The sequence below is a fragment of the Aquarana catesbeiana genome, linkage group LG07 (assembly GCF_042186555.1).
Source record: "Aquarana catesbeiana isolate 2022-GZ linkage group LG07, ASM4218655v1, whole genome shotgun sequence".
NCBI lineage: Eukaryota > Metazoa > Chordata > Amphibia > Anura > Ranidae > Aquarana > Aquarana catesbeiana.
The window spans coordinates 193,158,441-193,173,607 of record NC_133330.1 but is presented as its reverse complement, the minus strand read 5'-3'; the positions used below and the strand labels follow the sequence as shown (position 1 = coordinate 193,173,607).

The following is a 15,167-nucleotide window of genomic DNA, read 5'->3' as shown; positions in this document are numbered from 1 at the left end:
GGGACAAGGTGCGCACACTTCAGAGAGGCCAGAAAGGATGTGCACTGTCCTCAAATTCACATGCATTACTACAAACATTAAATAACAATACATACAAAGCAGAGTGCCACATGGTTTGGCTCTGCTGCAGCGAGAGACTGAACAGTACATTACTCACATGTTTCTCACATATAATCTAAATCTCAAAATCTTTACTCAAATTCTTTCTCAATGTGCGTTTACAGGATTTGAAATTAACAGGTGGCGTTCTCCGAGAGACCGTTTTCGAAGAGATTTGAATGATGAGGTAGAGTGTGCAAGCGGTTCCGGAGCTACCACAAAGAAAAAATCTGTCTACTTTGAAATGTTGTCCTTCCTAAGGAAAGTCATGGATATTAGACCGTAAGTGACGTTTGGATGTTCCATCTAGAAAGTGAAAAAAGTAGGTCTCCATACAGTAAGGTTTTGTGACCAAATTTTTCTCCTCTCAGAGTGTGAGGAGAACACTGCCAATAATGAGACAGGAGCAGTGCAGAAAGGTGAGCAAGCCACACAAGAGAGAGAAGCCCAGTCCCAGTCTACGGATGAGACAGCACATCTGAGTGCACGTCCAAGCTCTTCGCAAAGATCCGTACATGCAAGCATACTATTGATTACTATACTTTATCTGATGTACACCAAGGCATCATTGCATTTCTCAAATCGGCATATTATTCACTACAGGTTAGCCATGACAGGCCAACAACATCACGATCCTCACGGCGTGGCAAAAAGCCTGAAAATCCAGAGATGGACAAAGCCATGAAGTCCTTCATGGACGAGATGTCTTCCTTTAAAAGACAGGAGAGTAAAGATCCATTCTGTGATCCAAATAACTCAAATGGGTCCTTCCTGAGGACAATGTATCATACACTTCAAAAAGCAGCAGCAGAGAGGCAGATGGAGATACATATGGGTATATTTAATTATGTGGGGGGATGTATTAGAGCTGCCGAGTCAGGAATGCCATTGCCCACTATTAGCCAGTATGAACCCCCTCAGAGGTCATACTGTCAATATTCCTATGAGTCCCCATGTCTTCCTGCCCAGCCATATCTACCGCCCTATCCACAGGCCCCTGTGCGTGCATACAGCTCAATACGCAACACCCAGAGGCCTTCTTATTCTTCCTCTCCTGCTCATTCCTCACAGGGAACATATCCTCAGAGTGTAAACACTAGCTAAAATTCTGCCAATGTTTCACAAGCTAATAGCCAAACCAGCTCTGGTTCTTCTTCCCAAAATTCCACTTCCTACTCCCCATCCCCCACCGCTTTTTATCAGGATTTGTAACCTGGTTTTTATGTTAAACTACGAATTTTGTAAAATTATGCATATTTTATGCTTTGTTCATACTTTGACAAATAAAAAAAAAAGTTAAGTGAAAAAACCTTTATTTTAAACGGGTTATGCAGAATAATAAAACTAAAACCGTTTTGAACATATCATGTGCTTTTGTGTCTTTTTATGCTATCAAAATACAATGAAATAATCAAAAATAGCAAACATAAAACAAGTTATTTTCATATGGCATCCATTTGTCCAATTATTTAAATTTGCACTGCATTATTTATATATATTTGTACTGGCATGGAACTTCTCCTGATGGAGACAGAAAGTAGTCGGCAAATTGTTCACCGATGGCAATGTAGGATCTCCTTGCACATACTCCGCTGTACTGTACGGAGGGCAGTTGGAACTCCTCAACGTGGATGCCCTCCTTCTCCCGGACAATATTATGCAGAATGCATCAGGCCTAAATTACTAACTCAGCATTCTCAAGACTGAGTTGCAAGGGTGTTTGGAAAACACGCCATTTACTGGACAATATGCCAAATGTACTTTCAATGAGGCGTCTTGCGCGGCTCATCCAATTAAATATCCTCTAATCTCATCCAGGTTACATCTGTCATGCGGCCCAAGAAGATATTGAGAAAGTGCGAAGGCCTCATCTGCAGCAAGCACGAAAGGCAGGTCTGGTCCTTCAGTTCCAGGCAGAGGCTGATCAAATGTTATGTTGAATCGCCCTTCTCGCAGTCTTCGACCCATCACAGACTCACGGAACACTCTGGAATCAGAACTGCTGCCATATGCCCCAATGTCCACAGCGATAAATTTATAATTACTATCACAGATAGCCATGAGGACCAATGAAAAATATTTCTTGTAGTTATGAAATCTAGACCCGGAACGTGGAGGCTTTTGGATACGGATATGCTTTCCATCAAGAGCTCAGATACAATTTGGAAAGTTTGCTCGATTCCAAAATCCTTCTGCTATTCTTTGCCACATGTTTCCATCTGGTAATGGCATCACTGCAGGACGCAGCTCTTCCCATATGGCTAAGCACGTATCATGCACTCTCCGAAATAGTTGAAATGCCCATTAAAAAAATAATGGTTTAAAGAGGTATAGGACTGGCCAGTTGCAAGAAACCTAGAAAAAAATGTAACCTCTTTTTAAGTAAAGCATTCTACTGGCACGTAAATGGATACGATATTTATTAGAGATATCTCTCTCTCTGATAGATCTATCTATCTATCTACACACACACACACACACACACACACACACACACACACACACACACACACACACACACACACACACACAGTAGACCAGGGGTAGGCAACCTGACACTTGATAAATGAATGACTGGCTCTCATTTAAGATCACTTTGAAGTTCGCAGAGATGGTAGGGGCCTGATTGGTTTAGGAGTTGGTACCAAGATAGATGTAAGCAATATCAATGGTCGGTTCCAGAGCAGGGGAGGGGAGAGGATAGTACGGGGATTGGAGGGGGGGGGGGGGTTTAAAAAGTTTGTATCTATTTGTAGAGAAGAAAGTCTTTGGGTGATAAAACGTATGTTATTAAACTGTATTGGAATTTCTTTCTTTTGTACCAAAATTTAAGAATAATAAAAGATATTGATAAATGAATGACTTCCTACTTTAAGGTCACTAGGAAACGTTCATCTACAGGTACACATCTTCTCATGTTGGTATGTCTCCGCTGCAGCAGTGGGTGCAGCTGGTCCAGTAAGTAGTCGAATGTGGCTACGGTCATCCTGGTGAAGTTGAAAAAAAACTTAGTGGGATACTGTCGGAGATGAGCGTAGTGCAAAGCCACAAAACCTTCAGAAGGCCGCTTCATTACCATGGGGTGGGTCCAAAAGAGACGTCTCCTAGCCACAATCTGCTATTTTTGCTCTCCATTCTCCTCATATAGACAAATACAACGTCATGCTGTCCCAAAAATTGTTGGAATCCATTGCACAATGCAGATAGCACACACAAGGACAAAGGAAGGACACAGCAAGGACAAGTCACTCACTGAAAACTACAATGCAGCATGGGAGGAGCAATGCTTTCTGGGCAATTTCCTTTCCGGATGAAAGCGGATAGTAACGGAATGGAAAACGGATGAAAACTGAGATTAATGGAATGGAAGACGGATGAAAACTGAGATTAACGGAACGGAAGACGAATGAAAACTGAGATTAACGGAACGGAAGACTGATGAAGACGGAAGAAGCAACGGATAAGAACTGATATGTTTTTAACGTGGCTAAACTGACGGTGCCGTGTGAATGAGGGCTTATTCTCATGTATCCCCCACGCATAAACCATCAGCTAGAATTGATTTGATGTTTGGCAATGCTCCCCTGTTGATGTACTTACAGGATTCAGAATATTTGGCTGGGGGAACCTCAGACCACAACCCACCCTCTGTCGCCCTAACTTTTCCATCCGAGGGAAGGAGGGGAGGTTGGAAGCTATCGCCAGGGTGGTTGCTGGAAGATCAAGTAGTTTCACACATATAATCCTCCATCGAAACATATTGGGTAACTAATGCAGACTCAGCCAAGCAGCCAATAGTGTGGGATGCATTCAAGGCAGTGGTATGGGGAGAGTGTATCTCTGCAATAAAGGCAGCCAGGAAAGACCACAACCAGGAGGGTGAGCTTCTTCTGGCCAAAGAGAGGCAGAGAGTGCGAAGATGCACGCAGACTCTCAATCGGAGGCTAGTTATGGGTCACTGCTGGAGATGCGGTGCTCTGTGTCACTGCACTTTACAAATCTGGCTCATACTGAGTCTAGGCAGCAGGTGGAGTCTATATTTGCTGAAGGAGACAAGAATGGCAAATTATTGGCCAACTTGGTTGCTGAACAAAAAACACTGGTTAGCATTCCTGTCATAAAAAGCACGGGTGGGACTCTGGTTACTGATTGGGCTGGTATCTTGGAGGAAATTGTACATTACTACTCATTCCTATACTCTCTATCGTCCTATAGCGTTACTTAACATGGATCTGAAGCCCCTCATAAAGTTTTGGCATCCCGGTTGGCTAAGGTCATCTCGACATTGGTGGACATTGACCAGACGGAGTTCATGCCCGGAATGTCGACAGACACAAATCTGAGGCGGTTATTCACACATATGCAGCTGGATACCTGGGATTTCCCCGCCAAAGTCATTGTCTCAATAGACATCGAAAAAGCTTTTGATTCTGCTGATTGGAAATACATGCACAAAGTATTAAAAAATATGGGCTTCGGTCCTGGGTTTCGTCATTGGATCACTGTTGTACAGTGACCCACGGACAGCAATTCAGCTAGGGTTCTCTGTCTCTGATTTCTTTACCATAGGCAGGGGTACTAGGCAAGGCTGCCCTCTCTCTCCATTTCTTTTCGCCTTAATGATGGAACTCATGGCAAGGGCAGTTAGGCATTCAACAGAGGTAGGAGAAATTCAGGTAGGGAATATTAGGGAATGTCTGGCATTGTACGCTGATGACTTGCTCCTATTCCTCAGGGACCCGGGGCCATCTCTTTAAGCGGCCCTATGAATACTCAACATGTTCGCCTCCTTTTCAGGCCTCCAGGTGAATTGAGGCAAGTCATCCATTCTGCCAGTGGGCCTTGAAGCACAAAACCTACTGGACGGTAACCTTCTGCTGCGGTGGGTTTCCTCCATCACCTATTTGGGTGTTAAGAAAACTGCCAACATTCAAGATTACACGCCACTAAACCTTCTCTCGCTAGTAAATCAACTCAAAGAATCCAGGTCTGGAAGCGGTTACCCTCATCTTTGATGGGTCATATCAGCCTCATCAAAATCAAGATTTTGCCAGTAATTTTATACTTCTTACGCCATTCTCCTCTGGATTCCCAGAGCATTCTTTCAGACATTGAATAGTATCATAGGGTCAACTACGTTCGTTCCCAGTTACTGGCTCTGCGTGGCCACTCACCAAAGCAGGTATGTTGCCTGCTCCGATTTTGTGCTCTATGTTTGAACTGTACTGTATGAAAATGTAATAAAAATAAAAATACAAGATGTACACTCACTACTTTGCATTGTAGCAAAGTGTCATTTCTCCAGTGTTGTCATGTGAAAAGATCTAATAAAATATTTGCAAAATGTAAGGGGTGTACTCACTTGTGAGATACTGTATTGTACCTTCCCTTCATCTGTACTCAGTTGGCTAGACAGGATGCGGTGGTCCTGGGCTCCCCGATACCACCGGAGAGCCCAGGAATGGCAGGCGGTGCTGGGAGGGGGGCCCCCTCCACACCCTGTAAAAGTGAAAGGGCAGCTGAAGAGCCGTTCAGATCACTGTTATAGTAAAGCCCATCACCGGCTCCAAATTTTGATATCAGGATTACGGCTACAGCTGCAGTCACAATCCTTGAATAACTGCTTCCTGACAAATGATAGATATATATATATATATATATATATATATATATATATATATATATATATATATATATACACACATATACACATATACATAGAGATCTCTCTCTCTCTCTCTCTATATATATATACACACACACACACACGTAGAGAGGTCGAGAAATAGTTACACGCTCATGCAACAGTACTAATACAGCAAAAATATTTCAAGGTTTTTTTTTTAAAGTCTCTATGATTTTTTATTTAATTAACTCAATACTACTCATGGTGAATTCAGGAGAATTTACCGATTCATACATTTTTGGGTTTTCTAGATAAATAGGTAGATGTGGCTGCTTGCAAATTCCAGAATCCAGCCAACTGTAGTTCAATAACTGTATAATTATCTGCAGACTGGGGAATCTGGGTGCATATATTCAGGTTATTGAAAAATTACAGTTGCATATCCTCAAGTTAATGAAAAATTACAGTTTTCTGAATGATGAACTTGCCTGTCCATAAACAGATTGCAAATTCTACCTGAGGACACCAATGATTATGCACAAATTAAACTGAAAGTAGGAGTCATACAGGTGGCTATGTTTAATCTTCCAGAGTGCTCCAGAAGCCCTAAAAACCATGGTACTCAAAAACAAATCTTTCTCTAGCTCCAAAACATAACTCTGGCCTGCCATCTCTACTAGTCAGTGAGGCTGCCCATCACGAGGAGATTGAGATAGCACTGAGTGTGTGAGAGCTCAAATGGAGAGAAGACTGAGCAAACCAAAGCATTCATTTTCCCAAATTTTCTCAGTGTGTCAGATACTCGTATGAAGTTATGCCTCTGTTCTTAAGTGTTCCAAGTTCTAATAATAGCAGAGATTGCAAAAGAATGAAATACGAGCCCACACTGAAGCGATGTTCTTTATATGATTATTATTACGAAAATTCGTAACAACTCATCAGGTTTCTAACACCTCAATATAGCTTGTATGCGTTTCATAAAAGGTAAGGGTGAAACAAACATTTAAAAAATGGTCATGTTAAATGGAATGAAATAAGCTTACACTTACCTGACTGCCCCAGAACCATTCCAAGCTGAAGGACACTCTGAACAGTATGGCCACTCCCTGGAGTCTAACTTGTTCTCAATATTGTCCTGTACAAAGACGAAAAGGTAAAACCATTGCCGATTCTGATAATGCGATCAAACAACCAGATAAAGATATTAAACTATATTATCTTATTTTACAATAATGTTATTACAATTTTCAAATATAAAAATACAAAAACCATATATTAATTTTGTATTCTATATGGAGAGGAAGTAAGCATGTAGGCTACAGAAAAAAATATACTAGATATAAAGTGACAGCCATATACAAAAGAGAAACAATATACCTGTAACCAGTTAGCTGACTGCTAGTATGGGGATACCAGGGATGGGTATTAAATTGGGGGAAAGGATAAAGATATTGGATTAATCAAAGGGTGGTATTCAGCCCCAATGTCCCAATGTGCAGCCAACTGTTTTGACAGCACTTCAGGGATCCATAGGTTGATAAACAGTACATACCACACCAGTCAAATGGTAATAGCCAATGCTGGACTCTCACAGACTCTGCAATCTGTGAAGCGTTAAAGCCTTCGAACTGCGTTGGGTCTTTAGTGGGTGTGTGCGCAAAGGGAATGTCTACATTCATATCGTGTTCGGGAGCTGGCTTAGGACAGGCATATATTATGGATTCCTATCCATTTAAATGCTTGAAAAGACTAGTGGCTTTGTAATTAGGATTTTATCGTTCTATGAAAAAGTGCTGCACAAGGAGAATGCTCTGTCCCCTTATGTTTTTGTGAGGAAAGTGGTGACCCTGACTTGAGGGTTAAACAGCAGTGAAGCAGCATCAGCCTAAGGATGAAAGAAAGTTTTAGGGCAGGAGCTGATTGCAATATGGAGAAGCCTTGTGAAAGAGACAGGTTGTTGTGAGTCAGAAGAAACAACTCTGCCAGGGAGACAATGCTGGATTGCACTGTAAGTGAGAAAGAGAGAGGGAAGCTCACCACTACTGCCCATTGTAACAGCACCTACAACTTCCTGCTCTGTGATATCTGAGTCAAGCATAGTTTTTTTTTTTTTTTTTTTTTAAATCAAAACTTTTATTAGAATAAAAGCAACAGACATATACAATGTAAAAAAAAAAAAAAAAAAAAAAAAGCTGGGAGAGAACTTTTTACAGATTGCAGAGTCTGTGGGGGCCCACCATTGGCTATTACCATCTGATTGGTGTGGTTTGTACGGTTTATTAGCCTAAAGATCCCTGGAGTACTGTCAAAACAAGTAGCTAATAGCGAATACACTTGAGTTTATGTGTATGTTTAACAGAACAATGAGTAGAGGGTTTGATTTCACTTCGCTGCAGAAAATGGCATAGGAGTTCTCCATGAAAGGAATGTGTAGCTGAGAATTGCCTATGGTAAAAGTAGATCTGCCTAAGTGTGATCTCATGAACTTTGCCCATAACAACTTAATAAATGTTCTTTAGTAAGGAACATACTTTCCACATTAATAATTATGCTACCAAAATTAGTGTGTGCTGTAAATTGCCTCCAGCACTGCTCCTGTTTCTTCTTGCTGGAAGCTACCATTTTATTGAAGCCCAGAGTAGTAAAACAAAGCAGAACTAAACCCATCTATCCTAGAGCACCAGGATTGCTAACTGTCACATATGCTTGTGTTCTCAACCAAATGATCAAACCATCAAATGGCTGCCATCATAACTGATTACATGTGCAGGACCATGGAAGTTGCAGATCAAACTGAAGCAGCTTCCTTGGCTGTAAAGGATAGGAGGGTTTAATTCTGCTCTAAAGTGGAACTATACCCATCGATTTAATGATTTAAAAAGTGTTTCCAGCATGCCTGGTAATGCTGTCACATATGCTTGTGCTTTCCACCAAACTGTCAAACCATAAAATGGCTGGTGTCATAACTGATTACATGTGCAGCACCATGGCAGTTGCAGATCAAACAGAAGCAAAGATAGCAGCGTGCGTGACTGAAAAGGATAGGAGGGTTTACTTCCACTTTAAGGTGGGTTAGCAGATCAGCCTCTACAAATTCAGCTGTGCCCAAAAATAGAGAGCAACTGGTCATGTGCAGAGCAGGGTGAAACAGCATATTACTGGATTTTAAACAGTATAAGCATTCATTTTTAATGTTTTAATACACTAGACCTGCAAAAAGGGCCAGCCTGAAATGATCTAGCAAGACTTCAAAATTTTCTGACTAAAGTTCCACTCTAACCTTTTCAGGAGATTGGAAATACCAACATTATCTACATTGTCCACATGCCCAGTTTCATTTATTTTTATACAAATATTTTAAAACTCTGGACATGAGGGATACGTTGTGTCCCCACGTACATATTTAGTACCTTTGGTTAACCACCATACAAAAGCCAAAGGATTTTCTAGTGCTGGAGGGAATAATTGGTTATAAGAATGGGGGAGATGAGCCTACCAGAAAATTTGACCGAGTTCCATTGCTTTAGCAAGTAACATAGGGTACCACCCCACTTGGTATTTGTGGACTAATTTGCCCAAGAATGTATTGATTCCATTTGCAAATATTTTAGCAAGCAATTTCACGTCAGTATTCAAAGGGATATAGTTTGGTAGATGGGCCAAGAGTGAGGATCTTGAGAGACTTTTAATGCTTCTTGGGGGGGGGGGGGGGAATTGATGTTGCCTTTTTGAATGGAGTTAAAGGTTGGCAGTAGGTATGGAATTAAGATCTCAGCTAATTTTTTGTAGAAGAGAAGGGTATATCCATCTGGGCCTGTCCTCTCATTGGTTTAGAGTAATGTAATAGCACCTACAACTTCCTGCTCTGAGATATTTGAGTCAAGCATAGTTTATTTTTTACTTTAAATCAAATAACTTATTAGAATAAAAGCAACATATCCAGTGTGAAAAAAAAAAAAAAAAGTTCAAATACACAGTCCATACAAGCAATAGATTCAGTTTGCAAGGGTTGTATGTATTCACATGAACTGTACACTTTAGTTACTGGGGTTGAGCTTGTAGTCTATACTGTTGCATTATTCAAATAATTCTAAAAGAACACAAAAAAACAAAAACAAAAAAAAAAACAAAATAAAACAAAATAGCTGCACTTAGAGTTCTGTATGTGTTTGCCACAAACACATTTCAAAGAAAATAAATAACTTCATCAATATTGCATAGGAAATACATCAGATAGGACCCTCAGTGTTAACCTGTAGTGCCTAATTTCCAGAACAGTTAAAGTGGAGTTCCACCCACTTTTACAACTCTTCAGCATCCCTCACTAAACTGTGCACTGTAAACGAATTGGATATTTTTTAATTTTTTTTCTCAGCACTTACTGTATATCTGCTGTATTCATTTTTCACTTCCTCCTCCCTGGCTGTGGCCCATCGCATCATTTCCTGTTTGCAATGCCTTCTGGGAAGGGGCAGCAACTTCCTCTGACACTGCAGTTGCTATGGAAACCTGACCTGAAACCTATTACACTGCTTGTGCTGCACTGAGCATGTGCGAGATCTGCAAGGATGAGATCCAGGAAGAAATACAGTCTGGCTTCAGATGCCCAGACTTAAGATGGCCACGGCCTAAAATAACAAACTACTGCTATAAACTAATAAAACAGACCTTAGTTTACAGACTAACTTTACTAGAATACATTAAGCTTGTGTATTATAGGGGTATTTTTATTTAAAAAGTATAATTTCGGCCGGAACACCACTTTAACCTTGCAGCAGTCGATTGAGGACAAGTTGTGGAGGAGCCACCTCCGATGCACTCAGCCAGCACTGGCAAATTTTTTTCAAACTTCTTGGTAGATTTCATATGATAATAGACGTGTTTTTCACGTAAAAGATTATCCACTGTTTGGATCCATTGTTTGGTCGCCGGAGTATGGGAGGACAGTCAATATCTTGCTATAAGTTTCCTGGCCAGATAGAGTAATATAAGAAGAGCAATAATAACTGGAGGTGTATATAGTTCCTCATCCAGGCCACCCAACAAACATGACAAGGGATCCAGCGACAGTTGAACCTGATATACAGTGTTGATGATCATGACTACTCTACTCCAATAGCAGACAAGTTTGGGACATTGCCACAACATGTGAACAAGGTCACCTGGGTGGGACTGGCACTTAGGGCATATAGGAGAATCTCTAATACCCCATTCATGTAATTGTATTGGGGTTCTATAGACTCTATGCAAGATAAAACAAATGCGATAGCTTTTGGGCTGCAGACACTGACACTAGAGGTCCAATATGTTTCTCCCACTTTTCCCTGCAAGGCAGAATAACAGGGGCCTGTATACGAGTCAATAATTGTGAATAGGTCCTAGAGAGAATACCCTTTTTTCCTCCTTGGTATATATAGATTCCAAAAAAGAAAATGTTGTCAAAACGCAGTGTTGAATGGGTACTCTGACATCGTAGAGCGTGGGACAACTGCATATACTGATAATAAAAATTTCCCATTAAACGGAAATTCCTCTTAAAGTGGTTGTATACCTATTTTTTAAACTTTTACCTACAGGTAAGCCTATGCGCTCCGGGGATTCTCGGCTGAAAGCCTGGCAGCTGCCGGACCTTGCCGGAAAAAAGGTCTCCCATTGCGGCTCCGGCCACTCACAACGCCGGAGCTGCGATACCCAGAAGACACGCCGAGGGGAAATGTCAGCTCCCTCGGCATGGAGCGGGTGAGATGCCGACACCTCGTTCCAAGGTAAGTATCTCATTAAGGAGCTAGTATGCGGTGCATACTAGCTCATTATGCCTTTTCCCTTACAGGTGTAGGGAAAAAAAAAAAAAAAATAAGACATATGAGACACATACATCTTATATTAATTTTTGCTCCCAAAGATGCGCTAGGTCTTATTTTCAGGGGATGTCTTAGTTTTCCATGAAGAAGAATACAGTACACATTTATTGTTGAACAAAAAAAAGGAAATTATTACTTGTATACGGTACGGTAGTAGTTGTCATCACAAACCAGCATAACCAGACAAACTGTGAATCCTACGGTATCAAGAATTTGTTACTACTACTTTGGATTCCCCCCTTCTGATCCTCGTGTGCCATTTTGATTCCCCCCCTCAAATCCACTGTCATTTTAAGTGAGTGCCCCTTCCCCCACCCCTGTGCCAGTGGACAGTGGATTATTTAGTCTCCCCCCCCCCCCATCAGACATTTCCCCCCCCCCACCTCAGTCACCCCTGTGTGTCTGTGCCGGCCAGATTTCACACAATGTGCCCGACTCCTGCCCCGCGTGAGACTCACTGTCTAATTGCGAGTCAGCCAGACTCCGTCAGGGCAGAGTGAGCAGCAGGCGGCAGCTTGTCCTGGCAGTGGCGCAGGCTCTCTGATTTAGAGACCTTGCACTGCCTGAACAGCTCCTGCTGCGCTGCGGCCAATCAGTGAGCTGCGCGGCGGCGCCCGCCGTTACGGTCCGGAGGAGTCAGGCGCTTTACGATAGCTTCGGGGGCCTTATATTCCAGGGTGGCCTTATTATCGGGGAGGCCTTATACTACAGCCAGAGGCAAAACTGGAAGTAAGTCTTATTTTCAGGGGATGTCTTACTTTCGGGGAAAGACGGTAGAATCTGTTTTGCTATATAAGGATACTGGACAAAAAGCTGTTTATTCCCAATCTTTGTTTAATGTTTTCCCATAGTGTTTTTAGTAGTTGGGCTGTGGGGCAGTAAGACGGAATGTTAGGGAAACCCATCTCCATGTGTGATAGAGCAGGGTAGATTGTATGCGATTTGATTAACAAACCTCTAGCTGGGTCTGATACAGAAGGCAAGTCCCACTCTGTAAAATGTGTTACATCTGTGCAGCAAGGAAGTATGTCTGAGCATGGGAAACTGCCATTAATCTTGCCTCTACCCTGATCTTAAGGGTATTGCAGGGTAGTTGGCTTAATACAGGGAACCTTGTTTTTCCAGATTAACGCTTTAAATTGGGAATCTATATACGTTGGAACCAATATTGTGGAATCCAGACAAGGGAATTACGGAATATATTTATATATATATATATATATATATATATATATATATATATATATATATATATATATATATATATATATATATATATATATTATATATACTATATATACACACACATACATACATACATACATACATACACACACACAGTTGAGGGGCCCAGATCATCTTGGTTAGGTTGGCTCGACCGGTTACGGTTAATGTCAATTTAAGGGTCCTTTCACACTGGGGCGGTTTGCAGGCGCTATTGCGCTAATAATAGCGTCTGCAAATTGACCCGAAAGTGCCGCTGCTTTAATTCCAGTGTGAAAGCCCCGAGGGCTTTCACACTGGAGCGGTGCGCTAGCAGGACGGGAAAAAAAAAAGTCCTGCTAGCAGCATCTTCGGAGCGGTGAAGGAGCGGAGTATATACCGCTCCTTCACCGCTCCTGCCCATTGAAATCAATGGGACAGCGCGGCTATACCGCCGGCAAAGCGCCTCTGCAGAGGCGCTTTGCGGTGGTTTTAACCCTTTCTCGGCCGCTAGCGGGGGCGGTTTTACCCCCCTGCTAGCGGCCGCATACCGACATAAAGCGCCGCTTACAATAGCGACGCTTTACCGCAGACGCCAACCCCGCCCCAGTGTGAAAGGGCCCTAAATTTACACCAGGCTACACATTTTTGCAGTAATGGCTTGACGTTTAGGAAATGTAGTCTGTAGGATCCTGCACCACCTCTATCCCAGATACCTAAATGATTGGACTACTTGTATCCAGGACACATAGTCAGGCAAAGCCGTGGGTATTGTGTCTAGAAGCAGAAGAACCGATTTGTGCCAATTAATGGCAAAACCTGAGTATTCACCAAATTGCTCTATGAGCTGCATTGCCGCTGTCAGAGAAACCCCACTGTCACCCAGAAACAACAGTGCATCATCTGCGTATAGTGATAATTTGTCTTCCCTTTGTCCCCGCCGGAAACCTACGATATCCAGTTTGCTCCAACGCCAGGACAAAAAAGCAGGGGAGACAATGGCGCCCCAGCACAATGGGAAGGCCTCCAACAGCGAGTTGTTTATGTGTATTCTCGCCGTTGGAGCAGAGTATAAGAGCCTTATCCAGGAAATAAATCCCTCACCCAATCCAAATCTGCCCAAAACTGCCCACAGATACTTCCACTCCACGCTGTCAAAAGCTTTGGCAGCGTTGAGGGATAATACAGCCCTGTTTCCCGTGATCTCAACCGGGACTTGATTTTTAAGGAAGAGCCTCCTAATGTTTAATGCTGTAGATCGTGCAGGGATAAAGCCGGATTGGTCAGTACGCACCAGTCTAGATATAACCTTTGCCAGTCTGGTTGCCAATACTCGGACCAATATCTTGACATCCAAAGTAGGCAAAGATATGGGTCGATACGAGTCAGGTTGTAGAGAAATCTTGCCCGGTTTAGGAAGTACCACCACAACAGCCTCCCCCATGGTCATTGCCAATTGACCGCTTTTCAGGGCCTCGTTCAATGTCCGTAGTAGAGTTGGTAAAAGTGTCTCGCTGTACCTTTTATACGTCTCAAATCGGTAAGCCACTGGTTCCCGGAGCTTTGCTATTGGCCATCTGTGATACTGCCATGAAGAGCTCTTCCAGCTTAAGTGGGGCATTCAATATAAGGGCGATATCTGGATCAATGTTCCAATCCTCAAGTTAACAGGTAAGTGCGTCCTCAATAGGAGGCACTTTAGAGGTATACACAAAACATGACCCATTAGCAAACGTGAGCCATGTGAGCTTAAGCCAGTTTACACCTGTTCAACTGCAACAGGCCCCATACTAGCTTTGCACCAAATGCACATTATTCTGGCGACACAACACTTTAAAGTGCACTGCTACCCATACAGGGGTGTATCGACTCAGTTGACCAGGCCCCCCGGATTAAGCAGTAAGTATGCAGTATATAATCAGGACTTGTCTGGCCACACAGTTCTCCCATAGCAAGTACTCACACGTCATTTATATCCATGGGCTGCTGTTATGCCTCAAGAGGCCCTGTTGAACCGCCACCCACATAGCAAACCTGGCCATCCCCACCTGCCTGTATAGAAATAAGACCCTGTGCCCTCTAGTGGCTGGAGGAGAAACAGAAGCCCATACTCCTAATAAGTACACAGAGCGTGTTTTAAACAGCACACGGCCCCTAGGGGCTACTGAGAGAAGACCAGACAGTCAGATCTCTATTTTTTTTTAAAGAAACTGCAAAAAAATGCAGACTTACCATTCCTGCTGCAGGACTCTGAGCATAACAGGAGTCCAATCTTTACCCATCACGACAGGCTTTGTCATAAAAGACCCTTAATTTGGGGTCCACTCCCCTGAACCTGTATAGCACCCTGCAGGAAAGCACTTTGGTCAGAACAAACG

The 15,167-nt window shown here is 42.5% G+C and overlaps 1 protein-coding gene across 3 annotated transcripts in view; it reads right to left on the bottom strand.

Moving 5' to 3' along the window:
• STXBP3 (syntaxin binding protein 3) overlaps positions 1-15,167 on the bottom strand; it is a 202,164-nt gene that overhangs the window by 31,365 nt on the left and 155,632 nt on the right. For all 3 annotated transcript variants that reach the window (XM_073592934.1, XM_073592932.1, XM_073592933.1), the window contains exon 17: positions 6,775-6,860. In XM_073592934.1, coding sequence (XP_073449035.1) covers positions 6,775-6,860 — 86 coding nt within the window. The remainder of the gene's footprint in view (positions 1-6,774; positions 6,861-15,167) is intronic.